Raw genomic sequence first — 20129 nt, 5'->3', positions numbered from 1 at the left:
TTCATTAGACTTGTTGTCCTCATGCATTACTTTTAATTTAGATATTATTCCATTTCCATCAGAATAAAAGGGTTGTTGAATTATTGGTCAGTGAAATTTACATGTTATTAGTGCCTATGGATGTGCCAGCTTGAACATCTGGAAAGGCACCATTAGCATTGAAAGGTCACCATCAACATAGATGATGTGTGTTCAGCAAGACAATGCTAAACTGCACAATGCGGGTATCAGAGCAACATGCATTGTAGTAGAAGAGTCCAGATGCTAAACTAGTCTGCCTGCAGTCCAGAACATTCATCAACTGGAGCAATTAGGTTCATAATGATACTAAAAATATGACAAAGAAGATTCAGGACTGTTGAGCAGGTAGAATCAAAACTTGCCTTGGTAGACAAAAATGGGACAACATTCCTCTCCCAAAAGTCCAGCAACTGGTCTTTAGGTAGAGGAGTGTTGTTTTTTTGTTTTTTTTGGCTTTTTATGTTTGTTTTTTTTAATGTGTTGCTGTCATCAAATTCAAAATGAGCAAGTATTCATCTTAAAATGGTTTTCTTACTTTAAACCTTTTTCATTTTTCTATGTTCTTCATGGTTTTAACAGGAATTCATGGTTTTCTAAATTGAATGAGAGTGGAGAGTCCACTTGCATTTAATTACAAGAAGGAGTTCCTAAACAAGTGTCAGTATGGAATTAATTGAGATTAAAAATCTGTTTGGTTTTGTTTTTTTGTTTGTTTTTTTTGTAATAATTTAGCTTGTATCAGCCAAGAACTCCATAACAGCAAATGAACTGTACAACAGCAAATGCAAATGCTATTTATGGTCTCCTCACAACAATGATAAGAAAAATAAACTGGGCCAATATAGCATGTTTGTTAATACCGAGATACACATGTTAATTTGATCTCTGGTCTCCCACTCAGAGACACAGGTCTCTGAGTGTCCAGCATTCAGAAGGCTACCTGAGGACACTCATGTGACAGAAAATCTGCTCACACAGACATGTAGAGCCAAATGTAACTGTAAATAAGGCCTCTGCAATGTTCTGAAGACAGTTAACCTTGTCAGGTAGTGATGTCCAGCAGGTGAAAATGCAAGCTCCATGAAAACGCACAGCTGTGGAAGCTGCGTTCGAAGTTCTGCAAACTTTGACCCCACAGAGTCGAGGTTTTTAGTTCAATCAGCTGCATTTCGATGTCGCATTAACTGGCATTAACTCAGCCAGTTAATGTGAGTCAAATCCAGCTGCTCATTAAAGCTTTCTGGTTTGATCAGAAAAGAAAACATTGGTCCATACGCCTGAAAATCCCAAAAACGCATTGTGAATTCTGTCTCGAGTCTACGGATGTATCCGTGTATTTCCGTGGTGCTGATGCTGCGCTGAGCGGACAGCTCCTGAAGCATTTGAAGTGTCAGAATGTGGAAATTTCAACATTGCTTGAAAAAACTGCCAGCTAGCAACGTCCCTCTTACCGGTAGGCTAAGTGATTTTTAGCCAATTACAAGTTGAATCTGGTAGTTGGGGTTGTTAGCTAAGATACCTTCAGGTTTAGTAAACCTAGTGTTAAGAAGCGGCACCACTAATGTGTGTATGCGAGCTAATTTGCGATGTGCACCACTGGCCCGGCCATTTATTTTTAATGCACCTTCTCAGATTAACTCACTGCATGTCGTGCCCAGGGTTGGACTGGGACAAAAAATCGGCCACGGGAATTTTGACTAGAGACCGGCCCACCAGGTATTAAAGCCATAAAGCCTTTGAATGAAAACAAACGCTGTTGTGACAGTGCTGTACACTGTCTATGTATGATTTCTATACATTTTACGTCAGATAAAAACTGGTGTATTTTACATTTTATATTTTGGGGCAATCGTGGCTCAAGAGTTGGCAGTTCGTCTTGAAATCGGAAGGTTGCTGGTTCGAGCCCCGGCTTGGACAGTCTCGGTCGTTGTGTCCTTGGGCAAGACACTTCACCCTTTGCCTACTGGTGGTGGTCAGAGGGCCCGGTGGCGCCAGTGTCCGGCAGCCTCGCCTCGGTCAGTGTGCCCCAGGGCAGCTGTGGCTACAATGTAGCTTGCCATCACCAGTGTGTGAATGGGTAAATGATTGAATGTAGTGTAAAGCGCTTTGGGGTCCATAGGGACTAAGTAAAGTGCTATACAAATAAAGGCCATTTATACATTTGATTCTGAACACGGCTAAGCAAGAGAGTGTGTTATCAAATTCTTATTCTGAGCTGCTCAGGGTAAATGGATATTTGAGAAGCAACCAAATGTGAAGAAGAAAGAGCAATAATGTCGGTAGTGAATGAGCAGTAAGAGATGAAGGAATGACAAGTATGACAGAGTGAGAATGGAGAGATCAAAATGGGAGGAGAGAGAGATGAGACTGTGCTGGCTCATGAAGTAAAGCGATGATGAAAGAGAGTGAGACAAATTGGCAGACAGAGAAAAAAGAAGGAAAAATACCTTCCCTGACGAATAGGGGGCAGTATCACTCTGTAGACAGAGAGGGCGGCAGAGGGAGAAAGGGAAAGCTAAAGTGAGGTATTGAAGAGGCAAAGGCAAATAAGCAAAGGTGATGAAAGGGAGGGGTAAGTGATGGGAGGAAGCTAGCTAGAGGTGTGGATGGGGTAAAGATGGAGGATGGGAGACAGAAAGGAGAAGAAGGATAGTTGAGCACAAGATGGAAGAGACAGAAAAAGAAGGGAAGGGAGGGGGGAGAGACAGTGAAGTGGTACAGCAGGAGCAGAAGAGGAGTGCATTACAGGACCAGCATGGGAACAAAAAACACTGCTTATCTATAACTATTTTGATACAGGCTACTACTGTTTGGATGAGTGTTTGCATGTGTGTTATCATTGATTTTTGTGTGTGTGCGTGTGATGTCCTTGGTATGTATGACTTTCTTCTCAGTCTTTATCCTTGTATCTGTGCATATGCTTTTGTGAATCAGCGTGTGTCCCTGCCTTTGCATTTGTGTGTGCATGCACATATTGGCAGGGGTTTAAGGAAACGTTTTCACTGCATCTGTCCTTGATATGCCCAGCTGAATACAGAGAGCTTTTTACACTACAGAACCAAGGCTCTCTTGGAGGCTTTGCAGCATTAAAAGTCTCCCTGGGCAGCGGCCATACTTGTGTGCAAAAAAAAAATATTGGTTTACAAGGTGAAATTGGATTAGCACTTCATTCCAGTCAGTGCAGCATTTTTTATGTTTTATCTGGCTGCACATTTTAATGTCAGTAGGACTCATGCCATTTGATGAGGTCTTTTCTTACCACTTTACTTTTTCTCTGAGACACTGACTTTCAGTGGCAATCCTATGATTTTAGACATCAATATTCTTTAACATTCCCTGGACCTAGCAGGGCCTTTCTTGAGTAAACTGCACTCAAATAACACTGCTGCAACGAACAGGACAAAGGAAATTATATAATAGGCCACAACCAATTGTGTCCTTAGTGAATGCATCTGCCAGCAGTATCCCAAGAAAGAAGAGGAGCAAGAATCATCATGGAAGGCCCTTGCACAACATGTACCACCAGGAGAATCACTGCACAAAGCTAGACTGAAAGGCACTAATCATGGCATCACAGAAACAAGCTCTAACAACAAGATCGATAGGGGCTGGGGTCTACCACAACAGGCAAGACCCCAGGTGCAGGCTGTGCAAAGATGCCCCTGAGAGAATCCAGCACATAACAGCAGGGCACAAGATGCTAGCAGGCAGGATATACATGGAAAACCATAACCAAGTGGTTGCATAGTATATGTGAACACCCGTGCTGAGTATGGCCTGGAAATCCTACCATCAAAAAGCTAAGATCCTGTGGGATCAGAACTTTGTTTGGCAGCTTTCTTGTAATTTCTTTAGGCAGTCTTCAGGAATAGTTCTCTAGGCTTTTTGAACAACATTCAAAGCTCTTCTTTGGATGTTGTCGACCTTTTGTTTCAGTCTCAGTCAAATCATCCCACAATGTTTTAATAATGTTGAGGCTCAGGACATGACTAAACTGAGGCTGTTTTCTGTCCAGGTATTGTATGCTTTTACAATATTGGCATTCCTCCATTCCTGAAGTCTGCATCCCAAAGACTTTGTTTCCCTGGATTGCATACTTCACCCACCCTGTCCTGTGCAGGTCAGGACAGGCAGACCGTGTTGCTGCTTGTTTGTGGTCTAAGAATATCAGAATTGTATTCACTCAGTTTTGCTCTTCAGTAGCTATAGAAAGGATACTCGATTGGATTCACATCAGTGATAAAAAAGGATAAAAAAATTATCCCTTTTTGTTGCATTGAAAAACATGTATAATATATCTCTGCACACATCATTGTTCCAGTGCAATAGTGCCTTTTCTATTTCTTCTGAAACTGCACCACATTTGTGTGCTCTGAGAAGGAATTTACTGGACAGAACACACATATATACACACAAACACACATAAAAATATGAACCCCAGCGTACTAGCATGTAGAACACAAACATGAGACCGATGACATCCCTTTTCTTTGACCTGTCAAAGGAAAAAATATTAGGCCAAGCGTGTGTGTGTGCGTGTCCGTGTGCGTGCATATGCTTATACCTAATTTTGCTATGACCATCTGCAGAGACACCTGCTCTTGTGTTCTTATTGTCATTTTTCTCTTCACATCTTTTGTCATCAGATGCCATCCTTTATTTACTGCTTCTCCACTGTGTGTGTGTGTGTGTGTGTGTGTGTGTGTGTGTGTGTGTCAGATAGAGAGCAACAAGCCCCCAGAACATTGTTAGGCTGATCTAATACAGAGCAACACAGATGTCAGAACAGCTGATCCTTTTCCACAATACTGTTGGCAGTGTGTGTATGTTTGTGCATGTAAGAAATAATACAAGCCAGCTTTAGGCAAGTGTGGCTTTGTGCCACTTTGCATGTACTGTTTTGGCACTGCTGTTAATAAAGAAGCTACGGTGGCCCTGAAGTGCAAATCACACCAACAAATTGCTAAACACAACAACAAAATTGAGAGGCCCTGAAGTGCAAATCACACCAACAAATTGCTAAACACAACAACAAAATCGAGAAACAAAAAAACAAATGGAGAATCACAAAAACAAAACTGAGAATCACAAAAACAAAATTGAGAAGCACAAAAACAAAATTGAGAAGCACAAAAACAAAACTGAGAATCACAAAAACAAATCAAGAAGCACAAAAACAAAAGAAGAATCACAAAAACAAATCAAGAAGCACAAAAACAAAAGAGGAATCACAAAAACAAATTAAGAAGCACAAAAACAAAAGAAGAATCACAAAAACAAATCGAGAAGCACAAAAACAAAAGAAGAATCACAAAAACAAATCAAGAAGCACAAAAACAAAAGAAGAATCACAAAAACAAATCAAGAAGCACAAAAACAAAAGAAGAATCACAAAAACAAATTAAGAAGCACAAAAACAAAAGAAGAATCACAAAAACAAATTGAGAAGCACAAAAACAAAAGAAGAATCACAAAAACAAATCAAGAAGCACAAAAACAAAAGAAGAATCACAAAAACAAATCAAGAAGCACAAAAACAAAAGAAGAATCACAAAAACAAATTAAGAAGCACAAAAACAAAAGAAGAATCACAAAAACAAATTGAGAAGCACAATTACATTAAGAAAACCGGAAAGGGTAGGTACCAGTCGGCAACAGGAGACATCACTGATTGGATGTCCGATCTGTTCGTCTTTGGAACCGGAAGTTACTCTGCCTGTGGCGCATTTCGTTTGAAGAAGAACGGCGGAATGTTTTGTCCTAGCTGTGGGAAAAAGCTGGTTGAGGAGTCGCCGAACTTTTGCAGCGGCTGTGGCGAGAGGCTTTATCACGCATCTTGCATCGGAGACACTTCACTCCCATTGAGTAAGTTAATAAGCATAATAAAATGTTTGTTATTTATTGATTTATTAGCCTAGCGTTAGCTGTTTCCAGCCCATAGCAGACCAGAGGGCTGTTCCACTAAGCGAGCTCAGAAAATCGAGGCTCATTTGAAAATGCACGCAGCTGTCAAAATGACTGCTCAAGACCTTTCTAGTAGTGAAGGTTTGAGGGCAGTTCTAGTGTTAACAAACCTCGCAGCTAGGGTGCCACGGACCAGACTTGTCCACAAGCATATTGCATAATGAATGAGCAGAAAGACTGCAGGTTAGCCTCGTTCCTGGAACCGAATTTGGGGCAATCGAGCCTGGATTTTCAGAGTGAGCCTGGCTTTTGGGATTAGCTTGCTTCGTGGAACAGTCCTCTGAGCATTTCCACAACTGAAACGATAATAAATTAGTTCATTTATTATGTTTGGTTAACTTTAGGAACTAACCCTATTATGTGTCTATACATTAAAACTTACTGGTGTAGAATTGTATTGGTCAATAGTATCAGTTGCATTGTCATTCCTTGGTAGAAACTTTCTAGTGAGATTATTCAGTGTTGTCCTTATTTGCGTGTTGTGTGGACAATGGAATGTTACATGAATGAATGTCTTTAATGTGTGACATTGTAGTACATTTTTCCTTTGTTTCCCTTTAGCATCACAGACTACCTCAAACTGCCCGACTCCAACCTTCAGCACCTTCATAGAATACAGAAAAAAGAAAAATGAAGAGAGGCAAAAGTTTTCTGAAGGGAGGAAGGGCTTAAAGAAAAAGGAAAAAAGAAAGGTTCAGGTAGTTTGGCTAGCTCAGTCTGAAAACAAGTTGAGGTTAATTTTCTAATGACATTCTTTTGTTATTCCTTAGGGGAGTTGTGTAAAAAAATGTTCAGTGTAGTAAAGCTATCCAGAATAAGAACAATTGTTTACGAGTAATTGTACATTTAGGTTGTCAGGAAGATCCCTCTTTAGCAGTTAATAAATATTCAAGTTTGAATAGATCTGCTTAGAGTCATATTAGTATCTACTTGGCCCATTGTTCATGTGTTTTTCCTTACAGATAAATGTCGGCTTGATGACCATAAAAAAGGGTGGTTTGAAGCCATACCGTGGAAAAACTATTTTCCTAACAACAGACCCTGACGCTACTGCCACAAGTCTGCTCAATCAAGCTGTTAAAAAAATGAAGGACTTTAACAAAGATCTAAAAGATGGACCTTTCCTTCTTCTGTATCCGGATGGCACTGAGGTCATTACTGTCCCTGGAACACAAAGACCATTTACACTTGAGGCTTATAAGGCTGAAGTTGGCAAGCCTTATCAAAGAATCACTGTTTTCATCTGCTTGAAGAGTGACTTTGAAGATGGTAAGCTGCTAATGTTTGTTTTGATTTTGACACACATTCCCTTAGTTTCAACAACTGCTAATTTTGAAATTGTAAAATGATAACATTACGCATAAAGCACGCAAGTCAATAGCATACCTACATTAAAATGGTGAATGGCCTGTATTTGATATAGCAACTTCTAGGGTTCTACAACCCCCCCAAGACACTTCACAACAAAACCAGTCATTCACCCATACACATTCACACACTGCTGGTGATTAGCTACAATGTGGACACAACTGTCCTGGGACTCACTGACTGAAGCAAGGCTGCTGTACACAGATGCCACCTATCCCTCCCACTACCACCACCTGGCATGGAGGGTGAAGTGTCTTGCCCAAGGACACAACGACTGTGACAGACTGAGCAGGGCTCAAACCTTCAACCTTTTGATTACAGGGCGGGCTTTTAACTCCTCTGCCACCATTGCTGCCTAAATTAGCTTGTATATGTTATGTTTCTTCCTGGAAACATGAAATTCAGCCATTTTTGGATCTACTGAGTCATGATTTTTAAATGCTAACTTTATGCCTTTCGTATTAATCTATTATTCATGATCAAATAAAGTTTCATACATTAGTATGAATTTAGTTTGCTTAGCTTGATTTGTTTTCATGTTTTGTAGTTGGAGAAAACTCAGACTTGTCTGACTCTGACCCCGAGATTGTTATTAAAAGGCCCTCTGAGTTTGATCTTGCTGATACACTGGTAAGTACAATTTAAATTTTTTTTATAGAGTTTTCTTGTTGTTTAGCCACCACCATTTGCCTCAGTTCAGTAAAACAGTTAATAGTTATATGTGAAATACATTTTGTGTGTGTGTGCGTGCGTGCGTGCTCGCTCGCGTGCGTGCGTGTGTTTGTTTGTTTGTTTTAGCCATGGGAACTTCAACATGAAAGCAGTCCTTTACAGAAAGCGGCAGAATATGAGTAAGTGATATTTTAAGAACATGTAATCTTTTACTGTTTTTTGCCTAAACTTTTGTATTAATGAGATATACACTTTTGTCAAGGTTAAAGGTTCAAGGTTCTTTATTTGTCACATGCATAGTTATACAAGTATAACACACAGTCATTCATTCTGTATATGGTTTTTGGAACATGGACTACATAATACTTGTATTGCTTGTTTGTTAATCAAGATGCTTAAATATTTTCAAAGTGTCAATTAATATTTTCACAGTACACAACAATAATGCTTTTCTTTGTTCTCTAAGGAAGGGTGCTGGGGATCTTGTGCTTGCTAATGAAGTACAACAGGTAAAAAACTATTTTATTAGTAAAACAGTGCAGCAGACAATCTCCACCGCCTTTACTTTGCAATTAGATGACGATTCACTGTTTGCTTATTACATTCATTGTTATTATACAATGCATTTCACATCATCAATTTTCATACTATCAATAGATTATAACATCCACCCCTTAAAGGTACACTAAGTGAAATAATCACAAACCAGTCTAATGTCTCAATCATGTTGGAAGGAAGGTTACATTGAAACTAACTGTGTATGACTCGTCTTTGTCATCTAGAATCTTCTGGCGCTGATCCGTAGCCATGAAACTCATGGAACGGGAGGAGGGAGAGTCACTCGTTTGTTTATAAAGATAGACTGTAGTACACAAATTTGACCACAGGATTTCTTATTTCATTCTTACTTACTGTACCTTTAGATAATCTATTGGGATAGGAAACCTAAGGTACATCCATCTACTTCCGGACCATGGGTCCCATACTGCTAAAAAAATAGGAGTCTATGAGCCAATAAAAATTATTTTCTGATCCCGTTTGATGTGTATAATGGATTTAAAATATGATGTCCGTGAAGTATATAAACACATTTTGATGCCAAAAAGTGCTTAAGCGACAGGTGGCAAAGGTTATTTTATGTTTTGTTTGAAAAGACGTGGCGAAATGTAAATGTTCGTCTCACAAAATTGACATCATCGAACCAGACACAGAGAAGAGGAAAAGCTTAGTTTTGTTTAGCGAGCTTCGAATCCTTCTTCCAGGATGATGTGGAGAAAACCACTATAAATCTGGTCATGTGATAATTAGCAGCTACGCTGGGGGAGAAAAGCTTCTGAGGCGACATCATATTTGCGACATCTGACTTGTAGTCATTTTAAGGACAAATTTTTACAAGCTAACAAATCTCAAATTACATTACAGACATAGTCGAAACACAATTATTTATTATTTAAATTGAAGTACAACATATGTGTGATTCAGAGAGTAAGGCAAAGCAGACCAGAAAATAACTTTTATAGCTCCATTCACTTCCATTCATTTTTCTTTTGTTCAGGGACCCACGAGCAGACCAGAAGGGGAGGAGACTTAGGCTCCCTATATTAAAATAATTATCAATTGGTCAAATATGAATTTTCATTCATCCTCTTTTCTGTATTTCCAGGTCATAGATTTGGAAGAAGAAAACGATACAGGCACTACTGAATGCCTCACTGTCGAGAGCTCCTGTTACAGGTGCGTTGTATCTTGAGTAATTATTCCAGAGGTTTGCACAAAATATATACACACAATTATTATAAATGTATGTAGTTTGACTCTTTTACATTTGATTCTTCAGAAAAATAAATAGTAGAATCATTCTATAAAAGTGGAACTGCATGTTTATGCATTTGTATTTTTGCATCTACACTTTGTGTACATGTTTTCACTCTGCAGAAACTACACACAGCTGTTTGAACCTATTGTGATTGATGATGAAGATCCTACTCCTAACGAAGCCAAAGCTGAGCCCCCAGAAGAACCTGTGTTAGTAATTTAAACATTTGAATCCAATTAACCGCCATCTTGTTCTGTACAAGACATCATGCAATCATGAGAGAAGTATATACACCTTTAAAAAATAAGTTTCCCTTTTTTTTTTTTTTTAGAGACACCAATTTGGAGGCACATGAAATTATTGCAAATTTGGCACTGGAACTTGACCACAAGAAGGTCAGCAGGTTCAATATATCAAGGTCAGCTGTATGGGATGGAGCTGTTAGAGGATTTCGACGCAGCACATACTCTGACAACTACGACATGTTCATCAAGTTTAATGATGATGCTGGCAGCTTTGAAGACGGTTTGGATACAGGTGGCCCGAGGCGTGAATTCCTCACACTTCTTATGGGCAGTCTGAGAAATCGCCCCATCTTTGATGGACCTCCAGAGAGCCGTTATCTTGTATATAATTCAAGAGGTGGATGTTTTCTCCGTAATTATTACAATGGAAATTTTAATAAAAATTGGCTTATTTTTTTCATTAGCATATTTAATAGCAATTAACCATGATAATTATGTGCCCTGTATTACAGCTGCCAGGCAAGATGAGTACTTTTTAGCAGGAAAGATGATCGCTGTATCCATTGTGCATGGGGGACCAGCACCACATTTCCTCTCCAAGAACCTGGTCAACCACATCACAGGGAATCAGAGTTTCAGTGCCACTGTAGAAGATGTGCAAGATGAGGAGATCACAAAAGTTCTACATCAGGTAGAAAATTACCTAGGCTCAGGGAATGGGTTTACTTAGAAGACACTTGGGGCCAGTTTAAAAGATTAAATCAGGATAACAGTTATCCGTGTTGGATCATATCTTGAAAGTAGGTTCAAGGTAGATTCTGTAATCTGAAAGGACAGATTTCCACCTCCCAACAACACAAGTGAAATAACAAATTGATTATTTCTTTAATCCAATGTTTGAATGAATCGTAAAAGTAGTGAAAATTATTTTTGTTTTTCTTACAGTAAACCTTTTTTTTTTTTTTTTTATAGGTCCTGAAAGCTGAATCAGAGGAGTCTTTGCATAATCTTATTTTGCAAAACAGCACAATCTTCCAAACTGCTGGATGCCTCAGAAATGTCAAGCCATGTGAGAAACAAGCATTTGTGGAGGAATACCTCAGATGGTACATCCTTGAAAGAAACCAAAGTGTCATACAACGGTACACAGCAAATCCAGCATGTCCAAATTAACACTGTCGGATTTGATTTCAACACTATTAAAGTGTCTATATGGGTCCACACCAGAGAGTGTTAATTTAACTCTTTTTGGAGAGTTGGTACGTTAACTCTGATTTAGTGTTAAACACCAAATCTGTCTGGAGTTGATAATTTAACACTTGGTGTTAAGAGTTTATATATTAACTCTCAAAGAGTATTTTAGTTTAACTACGTAAGAGTTATCTTCTAATTCATTCTAAAAAGCAGGAATTTTACTGTTCTGAACTTCTAGAAATTTCTTTTGGAAATAAACATTTACTAAAAAGATGCAATGGTTTTTGAAAAACATTTATTCTGAACTGTGCACCACAATTTCAAAACATTTTCTGAAAGATGTAACAGTATACATGTTCTCACTTTCATTAGAATTGTGTTTATCAAAAGGTCTGAGCTGGTAAATGCAAATAACAGCATTCTCATCACTTATTTCTTCAATACAATATGCATGTCCTTCATTCATCCCTTTGTGGAACTTCAACGCACTTCTGCTCTCCCCCATATTCCATCTTCACAAGCATATCCTGTGCGGAGATTGAATAAAAATTAGTTGACACTAATTAATGGCACAAATAATCCAGTAAACAATTGCAGCCCAGTAAAAAAAAGGAATCCTCTTTGAGCCATTACTTGTGTAAAGTATTTTCCCAAAAGACAAGGACACAGGCAACAGGTAATACTGAACTAAATGTAAAACCTCAACCTTTTTCATTTTTACCTAAACCGTATGCACAAAACTCTGGAGGGATCTATGCTAACGTAGAATCCAGTCAGGACGTCAGCTACTGCTGTTTGCTCGCTTTTTTATGGGCGATCGTTTTCAGGCTTCAAGTAGCACCATTATACCAACATTTCACATTCTACACATTGTTTTAGGCGTATTTGACCAAAAGTTTGACTGAAAATTCACATGCAAGCTTTTTTTCAAGGCTGTGGTATTTGCCTGCAAACAATACCTTTCAGCTAGCTAAAACAGAATATTATGCTATCAGCGAGCAACATGGCTAATGCCTTTCACACAGCTTTGTCTCAACTCCAAAGAGCCACAGAAGTAAAAGCTCATAATAATAATTGAAACAATCTTTGAAAGAATGACTTACCAAGCATGGCAAACAACTCAAATATGTAGAGCAAAATGTTCTGAAACGGCTTCACTTCAGCTTCGATTGGAGCCTATGGTGCTGGGGGCGGAGTCTGTGAATTTACTCTGTTGGTGTCATAGCCCCTGTAGGAGTTCAGAGTTAAGAGGTCAAGAGTTAATGTTTCCATTGTAACACCTCCAGATTTGACAGAGAAACACTCATTTTTAACACTCGATTTTAACTACTATCATTTTACACCTCAGAGTTACATTAAAAGAATGTGACTCTACTTAGAGTAAAATTAACTCTACTTTTGCAAGAAGACTATTAACACCAAAACATTTAACACTTTTGAATTTGCTGTGTAAACTCATTACTCCTTTTAAATTCAGGATGGCCAGTTGCTCATCACAGCAGCCACTGACATTTTCAGACCGTCAGATGTATATGAAAAAACTGATTCGGTAGCATCCGGTGATCTGATGAACAACAACTTAATTCCTGAGCCACTGTTGCACGCTATTAACCTTTTGATACTAGAACTCTAATTTAGTATACATTTATTGTTCACAATGACCCTTAATAATCAGTCATGCAACATGATTAATTTTTCAGTTATTTATAAAAAGAGGTGATCCCTTTTTCGACACACTTGTTTATTCCAGTGTGAAAGCACTATTTTTTTTTTAAATGCTGAAATCCCAATGAGCTCTTCTTTTTTTTGCTGTCACAGTTAATTTATGAGCACTATTAATTATTTTTGTGTATGCATTTGAAATCTGTCCAAATTTATAATGAAAGATCTAGTAGGTAAAGTCATTTAAACACAATTTAGAAGACTGCAATAGTCATAGCTATAAACCAATTATTAGTTATTTTTCTATCCTTTGCAGATTTAAAGATGGACTGGAAAGTCTGAATTTTTTAAGTGCACTGCAAAAACATTCCAGTGTGCTGGCCCCACTCCTATGCTTCTCTGCAAAGGCCCTGACTGCTTCAGAACTGGAGAGCATGTTCAGACCAGATCTCAGCCCAGCAGGAAGCAACAAGCGGCATAAGGAGGTCCTAACACTTGGCTTTTGGGCAGATTATCTCCTTGATTGTGAAGGTTTGAATGGCCGTTTTTATTTGTTTATAGTTTTATGAAAGGAGAGGTAAGGAAATTAATTTTCTGTAATGTACTACAGTGTTTACTTTCTTCTTTCAGAGAAGGCAACAGCAGTGTGTCTGGAAGATTTGATGATGTTTGCCACAGGGCTGACGGCAGTTCCACCGGCAGGAATGACACCACCACCATGCATCCAGTTTTTAAGTGATTCGCCTTTTCCAGTTGCAAACACCTGTGCAAATACTCTGAAGCTACCCATCTGTGACTCATATGGCATCTTTAAGGCCAACATGGACTTTGGAATTCAAAATGCTCCAGGATTTGGATGTTCTTAAATCAGCAAGGTCATCAAGTTACAGTTACTGAGTTACCCTGTTAAGTAGTGTGCCAACGGCAGCTGAACCTAACACATTCATGTGATAAGCAACTTCCATATTGTTAAACATTTAGTTGTTTTTTCTTAATATTGTGTATGTTGGAAAAGTGACAGAAATGCTGGACACTATTTGTAAATGGTTTTATTAAAGAAAATTGTAAATGTTTCCTTGTGGTTAAATGTTAATATTTAAATTCATGCCAGTTGCTGTATATTATGAACAATATTATATTCAATTTAGCAAGAGGGAAAGGAAACACTACTAACATTAAAAAAATGAAGGAAAAACAGAAGGGCTGGAGCACTCAAGTCCAAAGGTTTTATTAGGTGCAAAAAAAGGAAAGAAACTAACGTTTCAACACAGTGTGTGTCTTCGTCAGAGTAACTCTGACAAATGTCATTACAAACTGAAGTTCAGTTGGTATCTAAAACCCAGCTATGTCCTTCAGGGCCAAATACAGTTCTGTGGCCGATTCCCAGTCTTGTGGCTGCTGCAGTGTGTTTTGTTGTACAGCCTGTTGTAAATATTCCTCAATGTTTGGATCACCACACAATCCAACCGGTAGCCCCTCCTCGGGAAACACATCCAGTTCCCTCTCCTCAACAGCAAATCCACAGTCTCTTGAACCATATCTGCAAAATGAAAATAGAACAGTGAAGGATTTTTTGCTGACAATATGGAACTATATAAATCAACGCATGCAGTGACATGTTATAAACTGCTGTATCATACTTATGTGTAAAATTATGAATATATATTAACCAACTTAAGCAATAACAACACCTTGCATTTAGTTTGATGCAAAAGGTTAATTCATTTTGTTAAGAACTCAAATACCTGTGAGGCAAGAGATAGAGTTCGTTTGGAATCCCCCCTGGACACGATGCAAGTCTGCTTGGCCGGATCCTGTGTTTGTTCCAGAGGTCTTTGCATTCATCCAGGTCTTTCTGTAGAACCCCTCTGAAGCAGAATCTCAGCAAGCATTGGTGTTCGTGGCTTCCATTTAAGTTTCCAGAGTCTCTTAGGTCTCCAAACAAGTCCATCCAAAACTGAGACCTGGGTATATAATTAATATTTAAGAATCAATTTAGCTTTGTTCTTGGTCATTTTATAGGGTTTGTTACATTTTGGTCCCATTTAAAACATGCCACAAATGGATGTCAAACAAAGTAATGCATATTAGTTTTCCATAAATATTGTAGCGACCCTGCAGTAATGTTCTTGTTAAAAATGCTGTATTCTTTTCACTCTGTGTGTTGATTGTGAGGAGTGGAGAGTTTGGTCTGAGTTTTTCATTTTGTATTGGCGTCGTTAAATCTAGGCAAGCATGCTCATTTCGGCACAACAGCTGACAGTGACCATTTTGAGTTCCTGCAATAAAGTGACGGCTGTTAACGTCTATCTCATCCAACTTTTCAACACGTCCAGCAGTACGCTACTCTATTTTCTTAAATGCATGTAAAAAAAAAACGATCTGATCAGCTTTCACTGTAGCTTACACCTACCAGACACAAATGTACCCACCTTCCTCTTCTGAAATAAGACCACCATGACTCGATGCGCTGATTCCCAGTAGATGATCCGTAACTGTGGCTTGACGATCCAGCATAATAGTCCGTGTGCGCGTGACGGAGGGTACACTGTATTGCTGCCATAGTCCCATTCTCAGTCCCGAAGTCTGTTCGTAATCTCATTGGTATCACACCAAGACTCTTTACACAGTTTATATAATTGTGAGCTATAACAGCCGGGTTGTTGTTTGTTGCTCCACACACAAGCCACATCAGTCTTCTTGAAAAGCCATCTATACATCCTGACAGGGCCAAGCCAAAGGGTTTCAGTTTATCATAGCCATCTACATGCCATATGTAATTGGGCCCCATGGAGTGATACGTGCGTCTTGTGAACCTCCTTCGAGTTCTCAAAGCGATTCCTTGAGGATTTAGTTGTCTCAACAGCCTCATAACTACATCACGCTTGACACGCAGCTTGTGTTTTTGTTTGAGAACTTGCCACATGGTCCGATATCCAAACAATTGTCCTGGTCCTCGAAGCTCGGCCAAAATGGCACGCCTCACCTCAGGAAGTGGAGAATAGTTGCCTCGTCTGTACAGTCCAGATTCTTTTAAATGCGTTTTCAGTGTACGCATACTAATTGCAATGTCATGATTACACTTGAGCATATCCAGTATCACCTCGTATGTATGTCCTGAATCAAAATATTCTCGAATAGCGACAGCTATGTTTGGGTCACCGCTAATGTTCATGTTTGAAAAAAATGCGCCACAGGCAGAGTAACTTCCGGTTCCAAAGATGAACAGCGCGGACGTCCAATCAGTGATGTCTCCTGTTGCCGACTGGTACCTACCCTTTCCGGTTTTCTTAATGTAATTGTGCTTCTCAATTTGTTTTTGTGATTCTTCTTTTGTTTTTGTGCTTCTTGATTTGTTTTTGTGATTCTCAGTTTTGTTTTTGTGCTTCTTGATTTGTTTTTGTGATTCTCAGTTTTGTTTTTGTGCTTCTCAATTTTGTTTTTGTGATTCTCAGTTTTGTTTTTGTGCTTCTCAATTTTGTTTTTGTGATTCTCAGTTTTGTTTTTGTGCTTCTCAATTTTGTTTTTGTGATTCTCAGTTTTGTTTTTGTGCTTCTCAATTTTGTTTTTGTGATTCTCAGTTTTGTTTTTGTGCTTCTCAATTTTGTTTTTGTGATTCTCAGTTTTGTTTTTGTGATTCTCCATTTGTTTTTTTGTTTCTCGATTTTGTTGTTGTGTTTAGCAATTTGTTGGTGTGATTTGCACTTCAGGGCCACCGTAAGAAGCTGTCTTAAATTGCAATGCTGTAAAAAAAACAAAAAAACAACAACAAAAAACTAACCAAAAAATTCAGAGAAAGACAATTTTATGTGTTTTTCTTTTTCACAATTTGTTTTAGGATTTCTTTCATACATGCTACAACAATAACAATATTAATTTTGTTTTCAAAATCATTTCTTAAGGAAATTCTCACCATGTGGTTTTGTGTGTTCTAACTTGTAAGCATTCACACCATTATTAATTCTGTTGCACTGGCTGCAAGGTCCATTTTAAGATTGTGGTTTTTACTTTTAGAGCTCTGTATGGACAAGCCCTGATGTTCATCAGTGAACTTTTTACATCTATATATTGCAAGCTGGTTCCTGAGGTCATGTGATTGGAGCCTGCAGGCTGTCCATCATGTAAGGCTGAGAACTAAAGGTTGCAGAGCTTTTTTTTTTTTTTTTTTAACAGTGGCCCCCAGACTGTGGACGTCTGTCCAACTGAGCTTGAGAATTGTGTTTTTTTTACCATTTTGCTTGTATGGGGAACTTTCATGTTTGCATGGCTAGTATGTAAAAATGTATGCTTTGGATTTATATGTTGGAGTTGCCCCTGCAAGAAAAGAGGGAAGTGCCATATGCAATTGGACCTGATCTGTATGTATAACTGCAACAATCTGGCAGTTTAAAACAGTGTGAAGTCTTGTTATGGTATGCCAACTGCTGTTTGTTTAAGTAACGTTAATATCATGTGGTCTGAACCCAGCATAAGGCTGAGCGTAAAGTTAGTATCACTGACAGCAATGTGCATATGGAGTTGTCAGAAAGAGGCCACTGGTCCTGTGTTTAATTCATCTGTGAGAATTTGACTAAACAATGTCATACCCAATATGTCTGCATTTGTATCTTGAGGAATAAGACACTACAGTTATGTATGGCTGTAAACATGATTATACGTATCTAGACGTGTGTGCGTGTGTGTGTGTGTGCCTCTCAGTGTCCTTGATAAAGTTGGACAGAGATTAGAGTGATCCGGCCACAGATGATAGCCTGTGATGACATTATATCTCGTGTGTGTGTGAGGTGTCCTGGAGGACAATTACACTGTAAAAAGATGGAGAGAAGAAAATAGGCTCCCTCCCTCTCTCTGCTCTAAGGAGCCATCTGTGTAGATGAGATGGAAATGCCTCTAGAGCAGTAAATTTAAGAATAGCCAGTGACTCCATATGCAAATGTATGGTAAATGACTCCACCATCCTTTCTACCTTTGCAAAATAGTACTCACGAAGTAGAATATCATAATTTCTATCATTTTGCATAGATGTTGCAGTTTGGATGTCTTGCAATAAATGATCTCATACAGATTTTGTTCAGTATCAAAAGTAACTCAGTTGGTTTTTCTCTGTTGAGCAGTAGTAGATCTGCTTAAAGAATGAAAATGCTAAACGCTGATCGGTCACTTGATGTCTGTCATCATCAATAACCATTCACTCTCACAGCCAATTTGGAATCTCCAGTTGACTGAACTCCATGCATGCTTTTGGTCTCTGGGAAGAACCCAGAGAACTGAGAGAACCCACACAGACACAACAAGAACATGCAAAGCCAATGAAGAAAGGCCCCAGACTGGAATGTCTGAAATTCAGCATAATGTTTAGATTTGCACTTTATGTTGTTAAGAGTAAATAGAAACTTGAGATCAGATTCCTTCCAGTTATATCTTATTATTTAATTGCTCTTTTTTAATCTTAATTAATTTTGCATTAATCCAACCTCATCCTATCATTTGGACTATTTGGGCCACTAACTGTGACATAGCTTTTATTTAGATTCAGTTGAGACTTCTTACATATTAGACAAGAGAAACCTATATTTGATGAGATCATAATCAGTAAATCAGATATAATCAAAAACAAAAAATCGATTTCATTCTAATGGCAGTCAGACAACTGAGACCACTGGTGATAAATTGAGAGATATAGCAAAAGAGAGAGGAAAGAAAAAGAGTGAGAGTGAAGCCAGGGCAGGGAAGATTGAATCAGGACAAGGTGAAAGGGTGTCGAATGGTAAAAGTGATGGCAGATGAGTACTATTAGATAAAGTGGTAGATGGAGAGATAACAGGCAAGTAAGGGAGAGCTCAACAGAGGGGGGGAGGGAGAGCAAACGAACGATTGAATTTAAAAAATTCAAATGGTTAAATGTCAAATGGTGGTACTGAAGGTAGATAAATGCCTATAGATGGATGAATAAATAAACAGACATAAGTAATGTGGCAGAAAATAAGAGACATATAAGGAGAAGGAAAAGATGAGGGTCATCAGATGGAGGAATAAAAGAAATGAGACTAAAGCAGTGGAGGGAGAGAGCAGATAGGGGTCAGTTCAGACAAATGGATAAGAAATGACCAAAAAGGGAGTGAAGGCAAGTAAAAATGAAGAGAAACCAGGGTTAGTAAGGTAAAATGGAAAGCAGAGAGAAGGACAATATAGAGAAGGTGAGATGGTGTGAAGGGGGGGAATGGGTGGAGATGACGAAGGACACCAGAAAAAAGAGGCTTAGCGCCAGGAAAGGGTGATGAGGTGAAGAAAAACTGGCTGTGATCACAATCAAATGATGAAAAAATAAATATTTCATCTGCCATCTGCATAAAAGGCCGATGTCTATAAGTTACAGTGATAAGTTGAGGCACTGTAGTGTAGTGTCTTGCTCAGAAATCTGCTTGGTCGCAATAACAGGAATGCACGTGGATGTTCACACAGAGCACAACCAAACCTTTGGATACTAGTGGATGCAGAAACTGTATTATCCATGTAAAGAGGACTAGAAGCAGAGGAGCAAAGAGGGCATTCAACAGAGCTATCGTTTCTACCGATTAACGTCCAGCCTCAGCAGAACATGACCTAGGTTAAAGAACTTTGCTATGCTAACAAAACTTGAAAAAAGGGGGGATGTGGGGGAAAGAAAAACCACAGAAAAATAAATCGAGAAGGTCAGGAAGAAAAAGGGGATGTAAATAATGAAGAGAAACGGAAGACATAGCTAAGAACTCTTTTTCTTTTTTATCTCAGCTCTGCCAGGACTTTAAAATCCCTCTATCCCATTCTCCTTTTCACTCTCCCCTCGTCCTTCCATCTTAGTCTTCCTCCCTCCAGACCTCTTTATATTAGAGCTAAACCATCCATTGATCCCCCTCTAAACAAACACACATATGTATTCAGCAGAGCAATACACCACTGGGAGCAGAAGATACAGCTTAATGGTTCATGTGTGTGTGTTTGAGAGAGAATGTGGTGACAGAAAACAGAGAGCATAAAAACCACAGTTGTGTGTGTGTGTGTGTGTGTGTGTGTGTGTGTGTGTGTGTGTGTGTGTGTGTGTGTGTGTGTGTGGATGAATCACTCTTATTTAGTGGTAACCCCCCAGTAGTTGACAGTGTGTGCATCAGCCTCAATGTTACCAGCTACTCTCCAAACCTCTTAAGTCA

At 38.8% G+C, this 20129-nt stretch overlaps 1 protein-coding gene across 1 annotated transcript; it reads left to right on the top strand.

Moving 5' to 3' along the window:
• The first annotated feature begins 5628 nt into the window (after positions 1-5628).
• LOC146611932 (uncharacterized) lies at positions 5629-13840 on the top strand. The gene is made up of 13 exons (XM_085342551.1): positions 5629-5886; positions 6547-6683; positions 6948-7254; positions 7901-7983; positions 8152-8204; positions 8492-8534; positions 9689-9759; positions 9961-10050; positions 10173-10483; positions 10599-10777; positions 11059-11228; positions 13259-13473; positions 13573-13840. The coding sequence occupies exons 1-13, from the start codon at positions 5697-5699 to the stop codon at positions 13806-13808; spliced, it is 2085 nt and encodes a 694-aa protein (XP_085198677.1). The 5' UTR covers positions 5629-5696; the 3' UTR covers positions 13809-13840.
• Positions 13841-20129: the final 6289 nt, after the last annotated feature.

This window comes from Diplotaxodon limnothrissa, linkage group LG19 (assembly GCF_057381915.1).
Source record: "Diplotaxodon limnothrissa isolate DT_005_m linkage group LG19, D_limnothrissa_male_GT1.1, whole genome shotgun sequence".
In the NCBI taxonomy this organism is placed as follows: domain Eukaryota; kingdom Metazoa; phylum Chordata; class Actinopteri; order Cichliformes; family Cichlidae; genus Diplotaxodon; species Diplotaxodon limnothrissa.
The sequence above is the reverse complement of the archived record's forward strand: the minus strand, read 5'-3'. Positions and strand labels throughout refer to the sequence as shown.